Below are 21,679 nucleotides of genomic sequence, written 5' to 3'. Positions count from 1 at the left end.
TTAAAAAGCAATAAGGATAAAAAAGCAGATAAACATTTTGGATCAATAATTGTCTTATTAATATTGATTAATTGAAATATAAATAATTGGAATTTAAATTATTGCAAAAATAAAAATTTTAAATATTTGTAAATTTAAATATGTAAAATTATAAATTATCACATACACGTACATTGCTATATTATAGTAAAATAATAAAATAAAATATATTATTTATCATTGTATTTACTCTACAGATATATATCTATTTCTTCTTTATGTTTCAAAACTATTGATTCAACCGAGAAATTCGATCGACTGTAGAATCATATTCGACATTTGAAATGGTTTCTCCACCTCGATCAAGATCACTCTTTTTTATCGCGATATTCACCCTATCCACCTACAGTACATGTAGGGATGAAAGCCGCAGGTGCTGCAGTCTTCGCTAACCCCTCGTATCCAACCAATGGCGTGGTCATTACTAAAGGACCGAGATATTTCTATGGCAACGCGCGATTGATAGCGGTCCACGTATATAAAATCAAATGGAGGAGGAATTTCTATTTTTTTCTTTTCTATAAGTTAAATCTCGTAAGCAGTGGCTAAAATATCGTTTCAGAATTATATATAGTGAAATATCATTCAAATAATATATGATATTATGAAGAATAAAATACATTTTCACACACGCACAAATGATCAATATTATATGATATTGATGACATTAATAATCTCATAATATTAATGAATAACTAAAATTGCTTGCTAAAAAATTGTAATAATAATAATAATAAATACAATTATTTATATATTTCTGGAAATTATAATTTCTCTCTCTTTGTCTCTTTCAGTCACTCTCTCGTTCATTTAATTATACAAAATATAGAATTGTATCAAAGTTTATAAAAAATATAATATATTTAAAAAATATTATTTAGAGATATTTAAAACTCACACGCGCACACATACACGTGTATGTATGTATGTATATGTTAGCTACAATAGTATATTTACTTTTTATTTAGATTGCATATAAATATGTACCTATAAAATCATACTTCAGCCTGCTGCCAGAAACGAGTTTATTTTCCTGTAAATATTTATTTCGGTCACGAACTTAATCGCAAAGGAATCTATTTCAAAATGCGTCTACGCCCTTGCAAACGTCTTAAACATCTTAGGGATGCGACACACATGTATGCCCGTCGACTGAACATTTATTGGCCGCTAGTATCTTTTGCGTCTTTCTCATTCACTCATAACTATTATACGCGACCATATATAATCTTAATCTGAATTAAAATTAACCACGCAAATCGTATGTTTGTCCACAATTAGATTTTTCGATCAAATAAAATTAGTTACGAAACTCTTATATCACGGAACAGACTGGTCTAAAGTATTCCGTATTGTAGACATCTTTCCCACGATCGCAACGTATCCTGTACGACCGTTGGATGGTCCACGATGTTATGGGGGTGCGCAGGCCTGTTTTCACATATGGTTTGCGCAAAAAAGTTTCTATGAAGTATTGGGTCGGGACATGTCGGTTGACTTGTTAAGTATTTATAATGATATTTTATATCTTCAATTAAATATGAAATTTATTTCTTTGAGAATATATCTCTATGAAAAATTGACTTTTCCATCAATTTGCGAACCTATGTCTTGTGTTGAAATTATATCTGGTCTTAGTATATCATCATTCCAATCACTACATTTTCTAAAGATTGCGTTAAAGAGCATCGCGCGATAAAAACCGTTCCCGATGTAATTAAATTACTGAGAACGCAAAGATAGTTATTCTATACCGGCAACTTATCGCTTCATCCTCCTCTAATAATGATATTAATTTTGCGGCAACCCGGTATTTCTCACTCGATCATTACACCCTCGCAAAACTAACCGGCGATTTATTGGTACGAAAATTGCTACTAGGCAAACGGCTGAAAAAGATTGTTATCCCATTTCGAGCTTGCGCGATCATCTTGCGATAAAGATCTCATTATAGAAGCATGAAATTGCAAGCAGATAGTAAACGAGATAAACGACGAGAAGAAACGACGAAGAGATAATCGTCCTAAAGATTAAATTTTTGCTCCGCGTCGGATTAAGGGTATTACACAAATGTTGCAAAAAATACATTATTTAAGCATGTTTTTCAATTTTTTTTATCAATTTTCTTTTATAATTTTGATAATTTTATAATTTAGGAAACACATACACATGTACTTATAATGGTTATGTTCATTTAAATGCTATAATGTGAAGATTTTCATTTTATTTATTATAAATAATTAATGATATTATAATTAACCAAAGATTTTCTCAAGTTTTAATTTTTTCTACTTTGATATTTTTGTTATATTTTTATACTATGCTCGCAAATTTGCAATGCTTCTACACGCGACGATGCGAACGTATCTTACATAACGGTGTAATTTATGAACGGCGGACATTAATTAACTGGGCGATTTCCGGTAATCACCCGGTTTTTTCCGGGCGTCTTGGTGGTTTCTCTCCGCGGAAGTGCTCTCGCAACGCGCATGTAAGGATTAAAATAGAAGGATTTCTTGCCGCGGAGGCGAGCTGGTCATAAAGGACCGCTTATTATTGTAATCGGATTGCACATGACGAATCGCGGATGCGAGCGACAGTTACGGGAGAATATTGCCTGACAGAATCGATTTGGCGAAGATAGTAAAATTAGACATCGTGCACGAGCTTCAATAATCTCCGCCAGGCATTTACATAAGAATTAAAGAACTGGAAGAGGAAGCATGTCTTATTGCAGTCATTTGTTAAAGCATGGATTTCTTTTAATTATATGCTTCTTAAACGTAAAAATCAGAAAATACATATTCTATTTTTATCCTTCATTATGTGAATGGTATAAAGTCTGGTAAATAAAGACAAAAGCAAATTTCACGAAAAATAAGTTTATGTAATCAAAATTTAATTAATTCTTTAATAAATAAATTACAACTTTTAATTAGTTAAACCAAAAATTTGTTCTCATTAAAATTTGAATCAACTAGTCTAATCTAACAGTGACATATAATTGTATTTTATTTGATAATAAAATAAATAATATCTTTTTAATATATAGTTTTAATAAATAATGTTTAACATTTTTCAATATTTTGCATTAAAAAAAATAGTTTTATCCGCATTATTATATCAAGCGTATATAAAATCATCGTTATAAGTTATAATTAAAAATCTATTATTTTCTTCTTCAGACTTGCATGCGCATCGATATCGCATGGATATGGTTTATGGTTTATGCATTCTGTCAGACGATATTTTGTATTCGGTCATACATATGTAATGTCAAGTTAACCTATATTTCAGCGCATAATTTTGTATAAACCTGCTGATTTTTTTTTCCGCTCCGAATTCGATGTGTGTATTTGACTTTTTAAACGGCGAAAGTATAAAGTTCTCTACGGCAATACGTCCGCGCGATAATCGATACCGAGAATAATTTTTCGGTCATTGCTTGCTTCGGAAGTCAATGTGATAGCTCACTGTCAAAAAAAGAGAAAAAAAGAAACGAATATGGATTTCTAATTTCTTAATAAAGTCAATGAAGAAGAGAACACATTGTGACCCAATATTGCATATAAAAGAAAAATACAAATATTGTTCAAAACTATTGAGAATATATCAAATTACTAAGGACAAGAAGTTTTGGTCCATTTTGTTATTGTGTTTCGAAAAGAAATTTTGTAAAGGAATTTTCGACGTTTACGCGCGCAATTCTTAATTAATGTTACTAAAACATATAGAATGTGTTTCCATGTGTTATGTTGATGGTATTCTTCTATTGTAAAGAAAAAATAAGAAGTACGCGAATAGACTTGATGCACTTTAGCTATAATAAACAACTGAAAAATTGATCTTTGTTATAAACTCTACTAATTAGCCAATAGCCTATGATAAGATATCTTATATGGATCTATTTATGTAATTGTCAGATATTAACTAAGATATTATTGGCCTATAAAAAAACAATTCTATTAGCTTGTCTCGTTAGATAAACAATATAAATAATGATAAAAAAAAAGGTGCAGATTACCGGAATCGCGGATGGAATGTAGGGATTATCAGCCTAATGTAAAATTTCCGGAAGAAGGGAAGAGGCAGGTCAAAGAAAAAAAAAGATCAATGCGATATAGCAGCCGGCCCTCTCGACTGCGTGTCGCGCAGAACAAGGCCCCTAGGCTCGTTTCTGAGGCCTTTCTTCCTCGTGTATACGCAGAAACATGCGAGGTATCAAGCAAGGCCACGGGGGTGTATTCCTGGTCATGTACCACGGACCATAACATTCCCCAACCGCCACCATAACGGAGCCTATCCTTCTCGTATTTCGCACATAAAATTCGCGCATGCCATTTGAACTGGCATATTCAGCCCGCAACGTTAAAAATCGCATACATGCGAGTCCGTCATATATCAATAGAAGAAATTATCAATTTCTCACTCACCGATACGTGCAGTAGCAGAGTTGTAGTACACAGCACACTGATCTGAAAACAAAATATTCAAATTATGTATATACGTGTGTGTGCGTGTGTATACAGGGTGTTTTGAAAGTCCCGAAACGATCAACAATATCATAAATAATGCAGTTTAGAAAAAATGTTTTTATTTTGCATACCTCACAGTTGCCCCGCTGTCGCCCGATGCCTTCGGGATTCGTAATTATAGAAAATAATTACGAATAATTACGATCGCCCGACACTTTACACGGCACTCCCGACACGCGATACTTTACACGGCACTCCCGACGCGCGACACTTTACACGGCACTCCCGACGCGACGCGTGAATCTCACTGTGTATCGCAACGCTACCTGTAACAAATAAAATACATACATATATTAGAATAATCTTATTATTTCGCATTATAATATACATAATATAAATATGTAAGCTAGAATTAATGATAGATATATCCACGGATCGCAACACAGCTTAATTAATATTTTTTTTTGCTTTTAAAAGGCAGAACTCTTTTTAGAACGCATGTAGAATTATAAATTTTTATCTTGATATTTGAATTACTGATAAGGAAAATGCCATAGGACAAAGTGATATGCTGCGTGAAGTTGATATATCAATTTGTCCTTAGGCATTTTCTTTGGTTTAATCGCCAGAACTATTTGTTTAAACTCATCAAGAATTCTAGAATTATTAAAAATAAAGTCAGAACTCTCAATTATTTATGATCTGCCATTAAATAATATATGTTAGCTTCACACACACACACAAGAATATCTTGCTTGAGATTATGAATTATTATGACTTGTCGATCGTAAACAAATTAAGGTCGAACATGAAAAATAATAATAACAAGTTATATATAATATAACAATAACATGATATTGATTGTCAATTATAATTTTCTTATATTGTAATGTAAAAGAAATGCACTTGTTCTTAAACTAAGAAACGTATAGCAAAAATTATTCAAAAATGAATTAATGTGTTAATAATAATTTTTTAATAAAAATCAGCGGTAAACATTGAAGCGTCTCGCATAATGAATATTACTTAATCCTAATTCGTTGTGCACGATCGAACCATGTAATATTAACCACAGAGCGTATACTTTTCAGCAAAAAGTCGCATGATTTAACGCTATTACAGCCATTGAAAATATAATCGAAATTTCTAGGGATGCAAACAAATAATGATAAAAAAAATAATAATTTAAAACATTATATACAATGTGACTGGAATAAATCATCGCGCCGCACTCATCCGTAAAATCTTTAATCGACTGCAAAGTGTAGCGGGCTAATACATTTCGTATATATATATATATATATATATATATATATATATATATATATACTGTACTATTATAATAGCGTAACAGTGGCAGTATGAAAGATGACAAAGTAATATATGTATGTAGACATGAACATATAAAATATATCTTGTAATCGTGCAGCTTGCATTCGTCTCATTGTTGCTGACAGCATACGCAATAAAATTGTAAAGGTCTGAGAAACAATTTATGTTAATGGAGACCTCCTTTTCACCACGAGTCATTAGATAGAACGGCGCAATTAGCATCGCAAGTTTAGGTCAATGTTACAGCAGCGAGCGCACACTCTTTTCTACAAAGCTCCACTACCTACTCGCTCCGTTTCAATAAACGACGCTTACCGATTTCCGTAAAATTTCTCTGAACCAATAATGCAAATAACGCTGTCGTTATTATTCTGAAATACAAAATACGTCTGTGAAAACATCTGTTCGACCGACTAAATGTCGCACGCGGGTGCATTCGATGATAAGAATACCCGGATGTATTATACATGCCGATGTTATCATTGAAATTGACAAAAGTAGGGTGACGCATCAACATATCAAGGAATATAAAAACCAAACGAAAAATCTGCATCAGAATAATAATACTGTTAAATAGGTTATGATTAAATAATCAATAAATCTTTGACTGACGGATACTATTATAATTTGTGGATCTATAAATCGCTTTAGAAACTTTTAATACACATTTTAATGCAATAAATACAATAAAAGAGGTGCTTTAAGTGTTCTCTTTTTGTTATAAAAAAGAATAAATATTATTTATTTGTACTTTGCTTATATTTTTTTTTCTCTTTAATTATATATAATGTAATGTCATCTTGTACGTAGATAAAGAGTATAATTTTTAAGGAAAAATAATTTACAAATTTAACGAAAGATAAAAATCTTCTTTATTTCTTCCTGGAGAACACATAAAATCGAAATTCTACTATGAATTTAAATGGATGCGGTATCCGCTGTATAATTAGCGGTCAAGCAGTGCACCGTGCGAGAGTTATAAATTAATTTTCAATTTTTTAAAAATCTCTACAAGGAAGAAATTATATAAAGATCATCTGTATATAGAATATTTTTATCGATTGACAAAATTGATAAAATATACCAAGATGTGATAAAAGAATGAAATAAAAATTACGTGTAATAAATAATCTTTCTAATAAATAATAAATCTTTAAAGCCGCACACTCTTGCTACATAAGCATCTATCGGATGAACGGAGGCAAAACTATCCTGGCAAGTGACTTTCACCTGATCGACTTTCCCTTTCTCTCTACGGCGCGAACAGAGATAATTAAACACGTGGCTGGCTCTTTCTGGCATCGGAAGAGTCTGCTGGCCCACTTCCGGTTTAACTGTTTACGTTCACGAGACTACCAATACGCAAGTTTTCAATTCGTTAATTGGCGCTGGAAAGTCTCAAACGCGTATGTGTATATGCTAAAAAAAAGTTTTCTTTTTACAAACATGTGTCTGCGATTAATTAATTTGTTTATAGTAATCATTACTTGAAAGATCTAATTATAGAATCAGTCATTCTAATTGCGATAATAGTTATTATATACACATTTTTGCTATCTATAAGATACTTTTTAATCTAGAAGAATTGAAATGAAAATGGAACTATAAACGTTACTGTAATAATTTTGTTTAAATATTTTTTGTATATCTAACGTAGACTTTTTAGACTATATGAGTTTCACCTTTTAACTTGCTTACACAATCAAAATTTCAACATATTTGAGACTTTGCTTCTTCAATTAATCACATTGATAAATATTAAACCTTAGATTGCGCCACTTATTGAAATTAGATAAGATATTTAATATTAGATAAGACAACATTAGATAAAATATAATAGATATACAGTCACAATAATCTCTTATAGCAATATCATTTTTATTGCTCAACTTGATTGGTTATTGCTAATATCTTTTTCACATTTTTTCAACACAATAAATAATTTCTTGACAAGTATATTTTTTAACCCCGTTGTCCGTTTTCTATCCAAAAACTTAGAAAAGACCTCTAGATAACCTCATTATAAAGCTGGCTACTTCAAGCTACATAGGAGGTGATTAGAGACATAACGATAGTATAACGATTTATCAAGAAGAACCGTGTCGTGTTTCGAATGAAAGTGATACAGCAGAGTTTATCGGGAAGAGTCGTAGAGCTTAATGAATTATTACCGAGAAGTACAATTTTGTTAATATGTGATACGGCGTGTTATTCAAATATACTCGCGAAAATTTGGATCATTATTCTATAACAAAACGTTTTAATTCAACAAAAAAATTAGCAAAATATATTCGATAAAATATTGCTTTATTATTAATTTTTATGTTTTATTAAATAAAACTTGTAATTATTCAGTTATTAAAACAGAATTGGTTTTTGTAGAAAAAAAGTAAAGTATCGAATAATTTTTAATTGTGAATTGATCATCCGCGATAATTCTTTGTGTAATATAATTTTAAATTCAAATTTTACGAAACAAATTGTTGAAAAAATAAAAATTGCTTTGTTTTTAATTTAACATAATTTTCTTTTAGAAACTTTTTACAGGTTTCTTAGTTTCTTTTAAAAAACTTTTAGAAAGATCCAGTTGAATAGGAGGCGTTGATCTTACTAGAAAGATCCAAAGAGAAAAAATAATTTTACATTACAGAATCATGATGTAGAAGGTCAGAGGGTTCCTTATCTTGTAGATACACGTCGAGTACGTCGCCGCTGGAAAGGCGTAGAGATAGATAGCATACTAACCGGATATTATAATGTATTAAAAACCGGTTTAATGTGTATTCATTAATGCTAGAATTAATAACACGAATTTTAATTAATAGCTGCGTCCGTACTCACGTAATATGTTTGCAGCTTGTGAGATAAAAGGCGTATTAAAATAAATATATTATAACAAGATAAATAAAATTATATTAACAAAATATATTTTGCGCAAAAATAAAATTTTAAATTTAAATATACGACTGCTGAGCGATATACATATCCACGTACATTTTCCATAAAATAATTTAAACATAATCATAATATGATATCGCAATTTTTCAACAATAAGAATATTTTAGAAAATGAACATTAAAGGGCAGACTTTGCGGATCGAAGCGGTCCCAGAAGTTGTGTTAATTATCAATGTAAAGCGGCTTAAGCCAGTCGTTCTAACAGACTATTTTAATCCATGAGGTCTGTTTTTGCCGTTGTGTCTTTCGACCACTTCCGCCCCCGAATTAGAAGCGCCAATAAACGCAGAGCCCCATAGAGACTGCGTTGTTTGACCAAGTGCACGGCGGGGTCTATCTCTCTAATTTCTGTATCTATCCCCCTTCTCCTCTCTCTTTCTCTTTCTTTCTCTCTCTCTCTCTCTCTTTTTCTTATGCAACTATATATCCCTACGAGTCTTGAAAAATACCAAGAATACATTCATGAAAAAACCGACATTCAAGATGGTTAAACATAAGCTGTCTGCGAACGTTGCAAGTGCTAATGAATGGGAGACATGACGCGGATCGCTGCATGACAAGATCTTTTAAAGAGAGAGAACAGGAGAGATACATATAAGACCGTTCGAAATTCATATGTAATATAAAGAGAAAACATGGGATAAAAAAGAGAAGAAAAAAAGAAAGATACGAAGGGGGGACTTATGTTAAATAATACCTAAAACTATTTGATCGTGGAGGGTTTTATGTTAATATTGACAAACGTATGTTATCAAGTATAGATGTATACTAATATCCCTGTTTTTATATTAAGTTATATGTGTCAGTTAAACACATCAGATGTGTCATATGTTAATATATAAAACTATTTGATGATTGTACTAATATCTATTAAATAAAAAAGTACAAAGACAACTATTTCTGGAATTTTTAGTTTATTTCGTCCCGACTCTTGCTCCGATTCAGTATTCCTATTTTGAATTCAAATACTTCATGGAGATAAAAATGTAAAGTATATTAAACTGTATTTAAAATGTATTTTGTTAAGTTATTTTTAATACGCAAATAATCTCAAAGATAACATTTAGTTAATATTATTATCGAATGCTTAATTAAAATTTAATACAATTTTTCTAATATTTATTTGATTATTATACATATATTTTCTTTGATTGATATTAATTTTTAAGTTCCATTTCTATTTAATTTTTATAATCATCTAATCTAAAAATTAATCTAAATTTATCAATTTTGCTCTTATCCTGAAAGATCCGTAAAACAATTCTAGTGTAAGCAAAACAGATTTTCGACAAATTTTATGTATTTTTAACGTTTAAAGTTTTTGACAACTTTCCATAATTTAAAAAATTTCGATGAATTGTGAGAGAGATGATTTTCTTGCAACTTTAAAAAATTTTTAAATTTGATTTTTAGAAATTTTTGGATTTTGAAAATATTTTAATAATTTTAATTGTCATAGTGATAAAAACACTAATATATTTTTTAACGATCTTCTCTACAATATAATGCGCACGTTTCACGGAGGCCAATAGGCGTAACAATTCGTGCAATGCACAGGATAGGAAGAAAACTTGCGACTGCGTACAATACAACTCGTGCTGCGTTTGCGTGCTGCAAGGATAGGCGGCCGCTCTGACAAGTACGAAACTATTGTCGCCTGTAAGAAAACGTGCAGAGGGTCACGCGTGCATATATGTACGCGCCGCCGATATGAGTCGCTTGGCTCGGTCATCACGGCTCAAAGTGCAATGACTTTGGACCCCGCACGATGCTATCGTCGATCATTCATAGCAACACGATATAACGATAGCGCCCTTCCAATACCTGGCAATCATAGCTGATTGTCGCACTTTATGTCGCAACTCATTAGAAATTACTATGGGGTTTTTTCGAGCGATGTTTAAAACAATGGAGTTGACACAACATTTTCTTAAATGTATCGCGAGATTTTTTATCCACGAGAATTAATTTTTCAAATTAAAATTATTTTTAATTGATTAATAATGTTGAGAATAAAAAAAGACATTATGCTTCGTGAAAATCGCTAATAATTGTAATGGAAAACTAGCCACGCTGGAGCGTTGGAATAGAATAATGACCTCCAGTCCTCTAGCTGACATTATTCTTGTTACTTTACTGTTGCATGCGGTCATTAACCCATTGGCATCAATGAGCGGAATAATCCGCGTTCGCAAGTCGATTCGTATTATCAAAACGCATAATTTTAGAAGATGATTATTATAAATAGTTTTTAATAATTTTTGTTTCTACACATAATTTTATAGTAGGACTATTGAATATGTAGATTATCAATTTTTACAAATTAATTTCTTGATTAATTGTATAATATATATAAATCGTGTATAGTACATTGTTTAACATAAATTTTTACAAAAAAAAATTACTAAAATAAATTTTTTTATATAATTATTGCATTATAAAAATGTAAAATATAATGTTCCCTGGTTATAAGATTAATTTTTGCCTCGGTTACAAAATCGCGAATTATCCTTTCACACCTCGAAGCGAATCTCAAGAATCTTATTTGATACGAAAGCTAAGAAGTAGTCTTCGTAAATTTACTCTTTTATTTCACCCTTTTATTTCCCTCACTCACTGAGCAACAATCTTATAATCACAGAGAGAATTTTCTCTTAGAATTTACCCTAAAAATCATGGTAATCGTGGAACAATATGGTATGGAAAGAATTTTATAAAAATTTCTCTGATTATTATTTATCACAATAAAAATAATAATATCTATTACAATAAAATATAAAACATGTTTGATTAATTTTACTATGCAGTTTAGTAAAATATAAAACATGTTTGATTAATTTTACTAAACTGCATAGTAAAATTAATCAAACATATTTTATATTTTATTGTAATAGATATTATTATTTTTATTGTGATAAATATTAATCAAAGAAATTCTCATAAAAATTCTTTCCATGCCATATTGTCCCACGATTACCATGATTTTCAGGGTAAATTCTAAGAGAAAATTCTCTTTGTGATCAGAAAACGCTATTCTGAAAATGCTTGCAATATAAAAATTATTAATCATATTGTAGACTGCAACTGTAAATGCAACTATAAGAGAAGTGATAGCGATTTATGTAACACGCAGTTGTCATTAATTTAAGAGATTAATGTGAAATGTGAAAGTTTCGATCAGAATGGCGCCTGGCCGTGGAAACGTCAGAGAATAAGAAAGTAAGAGCGCAAAAACAGCTGATATACGTAAGCACTTACGCACTTATATACGCCATTATTGACTATGGGTCCGGCGCTACATGCTACGTAAACTAAGCAAATTATGTAAAGGCTACGCTAATAAGACGACAAATACCACGAAAAAATATGTCAAAACGGCACCGTTCAATTTTAAAATGATGATATATAGATAAATGTTATCAATTTTTACTTGATGTTCCACGTAACTTGCAATTTCTCCAGAGTACTTTCTAATAGCATTAATGGTATATATTAGCTATTATTGATTTCCTCTCTCTCTCTCTCTCTTTCCTTTATTTATTTTAAATAAAATAATGTTATTAATTATTAATAATTTATTAAGTTTTATTCAAAAAATATACAAAAAAATAAAAAAATTAGTTTAAAAAATATATCTTCTAACATAATTTAATATTTGTTCAATACATATTTTTTGTATTTTAACTTATCTAACTTTCCTAAGTTTTATACATCTCTCTTCACTTCTAAAAAAGCGCCAGCAACACGTTGGAGACACAATAGGTCTGTTCGTTTTGACTGTACTGGCACTAGTTCAGAGTTTATCTTTTTTGCTCGACATTGGAAAGAAAAAGACTAACCTCTGAACTAGTGCAGCCAGTTCTGTCAAAACGAACAGACCTACACAGGCTTTCAAATAGAAATATTTATATAAACATTAGAAATGAATAAATATTGACTTGTTAGCTACATTTCGATATCATTTTCAAATATGTCCGAGAAAGGTTGCCACGAATGCTTTGTCGGAAATAAAACTTTACGAGATACCATTCACAGCGCATTTAAAGAAATCACCAATGCGCACCAATAACGACAACTTTTTCGCAAAGCAGACTCCGAGAGAGCTGCTTCAACGTTCAAGCCAACGTTACACAAGCCACCTTTCCGCTCTGTCCGGTTTAGCCGCGTGCATTTACCCGTGTTGTTATATGTCTACCTGCCCGCCTTGTGTCGTTGCCTTGGCCTTTGCAATTCTTGGAACGATCTTCGCTCCGATCTATCGATCTGCGATCTACGGATATAGGTACCTGTGCACCAACGTAGGCGCCAGTTTGCCGAAAATATTAGCCGGAAGGTACTTAAGACGGTACTTAAATAAGTTGGAAATTTTCCAGGGAAATAATTATATTTTAAAAGCATAAAAAAAATGTGTATTGAATAGTTTTTATGTCTCCGATTTATAGTACGCGTTAATTATATAGCAGATGCATCATATTTTGCACATAATGAAGAATATTTTCAACAAGAAACGGCGATGTTAACAGCATTTTCGATATCATATAAATATCTTTTGTTTCGAGTATGATTCAGACGTTATATGAATTAATAAATCTTAATTTTTTTCACCGCGCACCCACATACATATGATGAGGTAAGATGTAAGACGCTATAATATGATGCAGGATTTGTATTGATTAATTCCGCGACTTGAGCGCAGCTTCTTTTGCATCTCCTTCGCCCTGTGACATTTTCATCGTGATATTTACCTCGCGATTCTCTAATTACATAACTTGAATATACAAATTTTTATTGCAACCATGACTTTTCTGTGTATCCCACGTATCTTGCGCTCCTTTGACGGAGAATAGAGAAAAATGTTCGTTGAATCACACCTATTCAGCATGTGACATTTTCAACACACTGATTTTTTCTTTATATTATCAACCATATTAGCAAGATTATTATATAATCGCGATATATAAATGTTCATTTATACTAGGTACTTTCTTTTCTAAAAAAATTATTTATTTATATTTTATAATATATTTTTTTCTCTCTCTTCGATTATTAATGATATCGAATATTAATGAAACATAATAATATCTTCTTGAAAAGAAATTTTTTAGAGCATGCGCGCGACTTTCTATTTAAGATTAAATTCTTTTGTCATGTTGACAATAAAAATTTATTAAACATCTGCATATTTTATGTCCGCAGCTCTTTGCAAAATAATCATTGCAAAATCCTTTCTATTTAAACCTTCTTTCTTCTAAGAATAACCAAAAAAACCTTTGTATTAGTCTAACAAAAGAATTGCCTACAAAAGAGAAAAAACCTAGCGATCAAAGAAAGGCTGCAGAATGTATAATAATATATATATAAATCTATTAATAATATTAAAATGTATTGTAGAGAGCATCTGCTATAGACGTATCGTGTGTGACTCATTTCGATATAACTGTGACGTACTTTATTCGACAAAATGACGTTATAATATATTTTTTTCTCTCTCTTTTCGATTATTAATGATATCGAATATTAATGAAACATAATAATATCTTCTTGAAAAGAAATTTTTTAGAGCATGCGCGCGACTTTCTATTTAAGATTAAATTCTTTTGTCATGTGTTGACAATAAAAATTTATTAAACATCTGTATATTTTATTTTTATGTCCGCAGCTCTTTGCAAAATAATCATTGCAAAATCCTTTCTATTTAAACCTTTTTTCTTCTAAGAATAACAAAAAAAAATCTTTGTATATATTAGTCTAACAAAAGAATTGCCTACAAAAGAGAAAAAACCTAGCGATCAAAGAAAGGCTGCAGAATGTATAATAATATATATATAAATCTATTAATAATATTAAAATGTATTGTAGAGAGTATCTGCTACAGACGTATCGTGTGTGACTCATTTCGATATAACTGTGACGTACTTTATTCGACAAAATGACGTTATAAAAATTCACAGCCAGCAATAAAAAAATCAGATGACGTTGTATTTCTAACACGTCATCATTACAAGACTGCAAGTGACGTCAACAACGAGAGAGTCGAACAAAGAAAGTGAAGAATTCACTTACGCGTGTTTGAACACAAGATCTGTCAAGGAAAAAAACCGCGTGACGTCATACGATACTCTGCGTGTGACATTTCCAGCATGCCCACTTTGACCTTTGTTTTCTTTGTCACCAAGAAATTTATAGACAGCACGGATTACCTAAAATAGGATACACGCCTAAGAACATACATCTAAATGTTTAACGAACAATGCTTTTTAGAATGCATTTTAGAAAGCCTTGTGTATAATATTATATTTATTATATTGTTATTCATTTTTTTAAACATATCTGGGTCAAAATGTTATCAAACTATAATCGTTATTGAAATGATAATAGCCTTTACTTCAACCGAAATTTGCGCACCGAAATACACAACACCAAGATAAACGCAGAATCATGCGAAATTAATTACAACTGTTTCTCTCTCGTTGCTTGTGTTTCTCTTCGCCCATTTCTTTTGCGTCTGAGACAGCAGTGCAAGACGTGATGTTGCAAGCAAACATCAGGTCCCTAGCTCTGAGTAACATTTCTCTGTGTACCATATGCGTACGCCCATGCGCTTTTCACGTGCCTTCCCATAATACTCGTATATTCCCATGATAATAGATACATATACAATGGATACATATACTACGCATGTGTTAAGAACACCCTCGGCTAGTCATTTTCTTTACTTATTTTTGTGCTATAGATTCTTTTTGTCTTTGATGAATTTTAAAACGTGTCGAAATTGCGCGCGAAATCTTCATGTCACAACTTTTCCGTTCATGTATATTTTTGCATATTTCAATTTTATATACAGTACTTTTTATACCATGGATACCATGGATAGAAAAAAATCATTTCTCTTTGCTAATTACAGTCAGGTGCGTTAATAGTGCCCAGGACGAATGTACGATCAACGGTAAAATTTGTCTCTAATATGTAAGATACCTTTCGTTCATATCATTAATCATATAGTTTAATTTTATCATACTCTAAAGAATAAAAAGATTGGCGAAATTGTGAAGAATCATAAAATGCGAATTGAACCTGTAATTTCATAATGTTACAATAAACTTTTGATAGCGTTAAACATTTAAAAATAATAATATATATGTTTAAAATTTTGTTATGAATTATTATTATGAAATATTAACTTTCTAATATTGCAAAAGTATAAATTATGAAGCGTTGACATATATTTTAAAAAATCAGGTATAAAAAAAAGAAGTATATATAATTTCTCATAAATATTTAAAATGAAATCTGTTTAATATATGCACTACTATGTTTTTTATCTACGCGTCAAAAATATTTTCTCTACAAAAAAATCGGATTAAATATAAAGTAAATAAAAAATGATACACAGAGAGAAGTTTCTCTTAGAATTTACCCTGAAAATTATGATAATCGTGGGACAATATGGTATGGAAAGAATTTTATGAGAATTTCTCTGATTAATATTTATCACAATAAAAATAATAATATCTATTACAATAAAATATAAAATATGTTTGATTAATTTTACTATGCAGTTTAATAAAATTAATCAAACATTTTTTTTATATTTTATTGTGATAGATATTATTATTTTTATTGTGATAATGTATTAATCAGAGAAATTCTCATAAAATTCTTTCCATACCATATTGTCCCACGATTACCATGATTTTCAGGGCAAATTCTAAGAGAAAATTCTCTCAGTGTAAAAGCACATTGAACATTTTATTTTTTTAATTAATCTGGAAATTTTACGCTTAATCATATATATGGTTATAAAGACCTAGCCGGGAATCTTTCTCTTTCTCTTTCTCACGCCCTTCACAAAGAGCCCGCATGTTTGATATTTCTGTATATAGCTCAGCCATCATGACGAAAACTGACTCCCATTAGCTGTTAAATTTAGTGGCATGAGAATCTGTTCAGGGTTGAAAACACCTCTCTCGCTAGAGATTCGACAGTTCACCCTCATAAACCCATATGTTACAGAGCATACCATGATACTCCGTAATTAGACAAGAGTCAGACTTTGTGCCTGTCGTGCACGACCGATTAGATCTGCGATAAATAGTTAAATTTGTCCCGCGTGACTAATAAATTATCTTCAATTCGTCATTACGAATTTAGCTTCCAAGTTTTCGAGCATGATATTCGATGTATAATTTAAAATTTATTAAATTATTTGTAATTAAATTATTATTTTTTTTTCAAATAAAAGAACTTTGTTTTCTTTTAAAATTTTAATTAATTAAATGATTAAGAATTAAAATAGCTTTCTTCAGCTATAAATTATTTCCTCCATAAATAGTTTCCTCATAAATTGTTTCCTTTTTGATAAGAATATAAGGAAATAGGAAAAAGGAAAAAATATATATCTATAGGAAAAGATAAATCTTTATCTTATTATCACTTACCTTACAGACGAAACTTTTGTTCAATAGTTGACCTTTCAATCGGGACTTGACATTGCACCTCTGTGAAACTGGTAGGAGTTTAACTTCCTAGTCGTGCGGCTGAACTTCCGGCTTTCCCTTTACGAAATGTTACTTCCTCTTCGATCCTGACTGATGTCGTTGGTATGCACGATTCTATAAATAAATTTATTCCAGTTAGTTAAGCAAAAAATTTATTAATTATTGATCAAACATTGTAACAGTTTTCTCAAAATTGATATTGCTTTAGCATGTTTTCATTACATACATTTGCATAATTAAAATGTAATTTTTAATTTTATTTTTTTTATTTTTTATAATTTTTAAAAATGTAATATAAAACATATTGATATTAAATTCAAAAAAGATGATAATAAAATTCAATTAACTTGTAACAATGATTAACAATATTAATTATATTTTTCAAAAAACATTTTTTTTGTATTAATAATAATTGTGATGCTGCATATGCTGATCATATATTATAATTGTATATTATAATTTGCATTGTATATTATAATTATATATTATAATGATATCCCCCCCTCTCTCTCTCTCTCTCTCTCTCTCTCTCTCTCTCTTTCACTTTCTCCCTGTTTTCATTAAAAAGAAATTAAAATAATTTTTCATATTGCAATATTTCATTTATTATCTCTAATAAACAATTTCTATGTCACACTCAATAATAAATCGATTGTTATAAAATTACAAATGATTGTGTTATTAGTAGCATGTATGTTTGTAACTGTAAAATCGTAACGGAGATGGATAACAAAACAATCGAAGCGAAGATCTAATCTAACGTAGACAATTACTTCGACAATTGCTTCGAATTTGCGATTTATTTCGCGCAGATAAAATTAATTCATGCTATATTATTTGACTATACGCTCGATTTATCTAACCTTTAAGACTAGAATAGTTAAATTACATTAAATAATAATACAATTCCATAGCTACATTCAGCTTAGATTTATTCTCCCGGAGCGTTTTATGTATTTAATTTTTAATATTGATTGAATGTGATATCAAAACGATCTTTGCAATTATGTTTAAAAAGCACACATCTTGTTTAGAGTGCATTTTTTCTGATAAATAAATGCGATATATATAAAATTACATTCATCATTAAATGCAGGACTTCTTGAAAATCCGACTAGCCTTTTTATAAAAGTTTTCTTTTGTAGAAATATCTTGTATGAATCTAAATAATAAAGTTGGAAACTAATAATGTATTTGTAATTGAATAATCTATTGGTATTTATAAAAAGGCTGACGTAATTTTTAACCTCTTAATTCATATTTTTAAAAAATAAGAAAAGCAAAGAGAGAGAGAGAGAGAGAGAGAGAGAGAGAGAGAGAGAGAGAGAGAGAGAGAGAGAGAGAGAGAGAGAGAGTAACTGTATGTAGTAAGGTTACTTTATACTCCATAAAGCCATGCCGCCGTCCATCGTCTACATCGAACCCTGCATTTTGTTGAATATAAGGATGCCGAGGGATGCGATGCTACCCCGAATCTACCCTCTAAATCTGCCCAATAGGAAATTCAAACTTCTACCATTGGAGACCGTAAAGTAGAAACGTGTATGTACGTTGCGACACTCGAAAGCCGCCGTGCCGACACAAGCCAACTTCACGTGAGCCGAGGGAATGCGTTCGTAAGAGGCGCACGCGCGCACATCAGCGTTGCCACGTCGGAGCCCCCCCTTCTTTACGAGACGCGACGTGATTGGTCGGCGCGTCGGCATTAGGGAGTACTCATCTACATGCTCGTTCGTCGGAGCACAAGCGGCGACTCTTGCTCAGCGGTAGTCTCAGTCAGTCTTGGGAGGCTCTCCTGTAAACATTGAATTGGATATAAGCCGGACAAATAATTCCCCCGATAAATTTCTTCCGAGAGAGAAAGAGAGAGAGAGAGAGAACCGGGTATACTCGCGTCGAAAGAAAGTGCCAAGTTCAAGTTCAGTAACACGCAGACTGAGAGAAGCATTGTACGTACGCGCGACCGTTGACGACAACAACGACATATCGTTAAACACGAGAAGACGAGAGTAATAACATCACTGTGTTGTCGATCTACGAAGAGCCGGTTGATTCGTGCCAGGAAACACGAATCATTTCGCCAGTTCTCTCCATATTCGTTCGCGCGCGCGTTTCTCACGTTTCGCCCGCATTTTTATATCAGTAACGAACATCGCATCGATATACACACGTGTCGATCGAGACACGTATTGTCTTCGTTTTTTCTACGTTTTCTCGTGGGTGCTTTCGATGCGAGCTACAGCGGTATCGTATAACAACGCATACGGTCGGAGTGGCAGTTTTATTGTGTTCTCCTGAGGAAAGTTTCCTTCAGCCACGAGAGAGAGAGAGAGAGAGAGAGAGAGAGCGAGACGCCGCTGCTACACCTTTTCGCCCCCGCTGTGAAGGACGAGAGAAAAAGGAAGAAGGATTGGACGAAAGAGAGGACAGAGGAGAACATCAAGATCACACAGTGTTTTGTGCGAAAAATCGAGAAACATGTCGACTGCCGTCATGAGTACTGGTCCCATATTCGATTGCAGCGAGCTTCTTTTTAAGGTAAGATTCAGTAGATATTAGCATATTTTTACGTCATTGTGTTGTCGTGCACCTTATTTAAATACAATCAATTCCTCTGGAATGTTGATCGAATTTGCGAAAATATTCGCAAATGAATTGCCTCAGCAAATCGAGTTCTTGTGCATTATTTTGAAATTATATAAATATTTAAAGCTATATATATATATATATAGATATGTGTGTGTGTGTGTGTGTGTGTGACACGGAAAAAATACACAATAGATAAACAATAGATAAAAAGATGAGATGACATTTCTACGGTTTAATCCTGTATTGTTAAAAAAAAATAAGTAAAATCTCCCATTTTTCAAACGATATTTATAGAATATTTCACGATATAGGTTATAAATAGCCTATAACTATACAAGTTTCTCTACCTAAATTTCTGTGAAAATTTTTTCCTTATCCCTTACCTTTTCTTGCTTTATGTATTCCCGTCTACCTGCTCCTTTTCAAAGACAGATTCGCAACCGGATATTCACAGGTAGATGGGTATAATTTTGATGGAACAGAAAATACAAAATTTCGTTCTTCAACTTCGTCGAACTTTGAATATATTCGTTCACATTCACAGTCCGATTTGCTGATGTAATATATATATATATAAAAGTTTTAATTAAATAAACTTATGTGTGTGTATGATTTTTTGACACTTGCGCGCGCTTTTCCTTCATTGTTTTCGTTCGCTCACTATATGTATACTTTAATCATCTTTGTTCTACAATTTGAACACTGCAAAATATAAAATCGTTTTTCAAGAACGAATTTTAAAATGACATTTCCGATACCATAATTTATTCTAATTTTTATTACACACACACACATTATTTGGAGATTATAATATAATTTATTTCCCTCAAAGTAATAAAATCTTTGGATATATGTATGCATTGTATAAATTTTTTCTGTCTAAAATCAAAAGACCAATCAATTCATTCATTTTTCGATTTGCATGTAATTACGAATCATAACGTCTTATTATATTTCGTATATGTATTCATGTTTGTGTGTGAACGTTCATTTGTTTTTCCTTTTTTTATACATATATAAATACAAAGCAAGATAAATCAGATATGTATGACAACGATCGCGCATTCCTCAGGAATTATTTACAAGATACGATCGAAAATATATAACGCCATGTGTGACGTCAGGAGGACATTACAATGATCGTATCGTTTCGGGATGGTTTTTCTTTGTTGCTAGCAGATTAAATCTCTTTTCTACATTATCATCACATTCGCATTTCCGATATTTCCGAGAACGCGGCAAACGACATCGTGATGTAGCTCGATTCCTTGAATCGAGATTTCGCACGAGATACCGGAACAAGGTTACAAATCGAGATAACGTAAACATAAGAGCGGAAAAAACGGGCATGGAAATGACTGAATATTAAGAGAATTTATTAGTTCAATTCTACGCACCAATATACTAATGAAATATTAATATATAATTCACGGAAAATTGTGTTATTGAAATATGTAATCACACCTATAGAGAGTAAATCAATAGATGACATGTTATAATTATAAATTCTCTACAGTTTATTGGATTTTTAATTTCTTTTTTATCAGTTTTTGTTTTTATCAGTTTATTAATCAATAATCCTTTATAATGAATTCAATTGGATGCATTAATGCAATTTGGTATGCATTAAAAACTGTATACAAATTTTTTTTTCAATATAAGTAACTAAAACAATAATAAGATAGTTGATACGAAATATTATCGTTATTTTTATATTAAATAATAATAACTCTATTAAATTATATCTTTCACAATCTTGAAATATCAATATTTTTTTCATCAATATGTA

The 21,679-nt window shown here is 31.2% G+C and overlaps 1 protein-coding gene and 1 long non-coding RNA gene across 3 annotated transcripts in view; one reads left to right on the top strand and one right to left on the bottom strand.

Moving 5' to 3' along the window:
* Positions 1–3,850: 3,850 nt before the first annotated feature.
* LOC145946050 (uncharacterized) overlaps positions 3,851–21,679 on the bottom strand; it is an 89,677-nt gene continuing 71,848 nt past the window's right edge. Inside the window, exons 9-11 of the long non-coding RNA XR_014426969.1 lie at positions 17,242–17,415; positions 4,646–4,840; positions 3,851–4,514 (exon numbers count right to left, since the gene is read on the bottom strand). This is a non-coding gene — a long non-coding RNA (uncharacterized LOC145946050). The remainder of the gene's footprint in view (positions 4,515–4,645; positions 4,841–17,241; positions 17,416–21,679) is intronic.
* Tis11 (Tis11 zinc finger protein) overlaps positions 19,037–21,679 on the top strand; it is a 33,727-nt gene continuing 31,084 nt past the window's right edge. The window contains exon 1 of one of the 2 annotated variants that reach the window (XM_083055393.1): positions 19,037–19,839. In XM_083055393.1, the coding sequence (XP_082911519.1) occupies positions 19,780–19,839 (60 nt within the window). In that variant the 5' untranslated portion in view covers positions 19,037–19,779. The remainder of the gene's footprint in view (positions 19,840–21,679) is intronic. The other variant, XM_083055402.1, reaches the window with a different exon arrangement.

The sequence above is a fragment of the Prenolepis imparis genome, unplaced genomic scaffold, assembly GCF_030444845.1.
Source record: "Prenolepis imparis isolate NDT839.2.m4 unplaced genomic scaffold, iyPreImpa1.0 SCAF_2, whole genome shotgun sequence".
Taxonomy (NCBI): domain Eukaryota; kingdom Metazoa; phylum Arthropoda; class Insecta; order Hymenoptera; family Formicidae; genus Prenolepis; species Prenolepis imparis.
The sequence above is the reverse complement of the archived record's forward strand: the minus strand, read 5'-3'. Positions and strand labels throughout refer to the sequence as shown.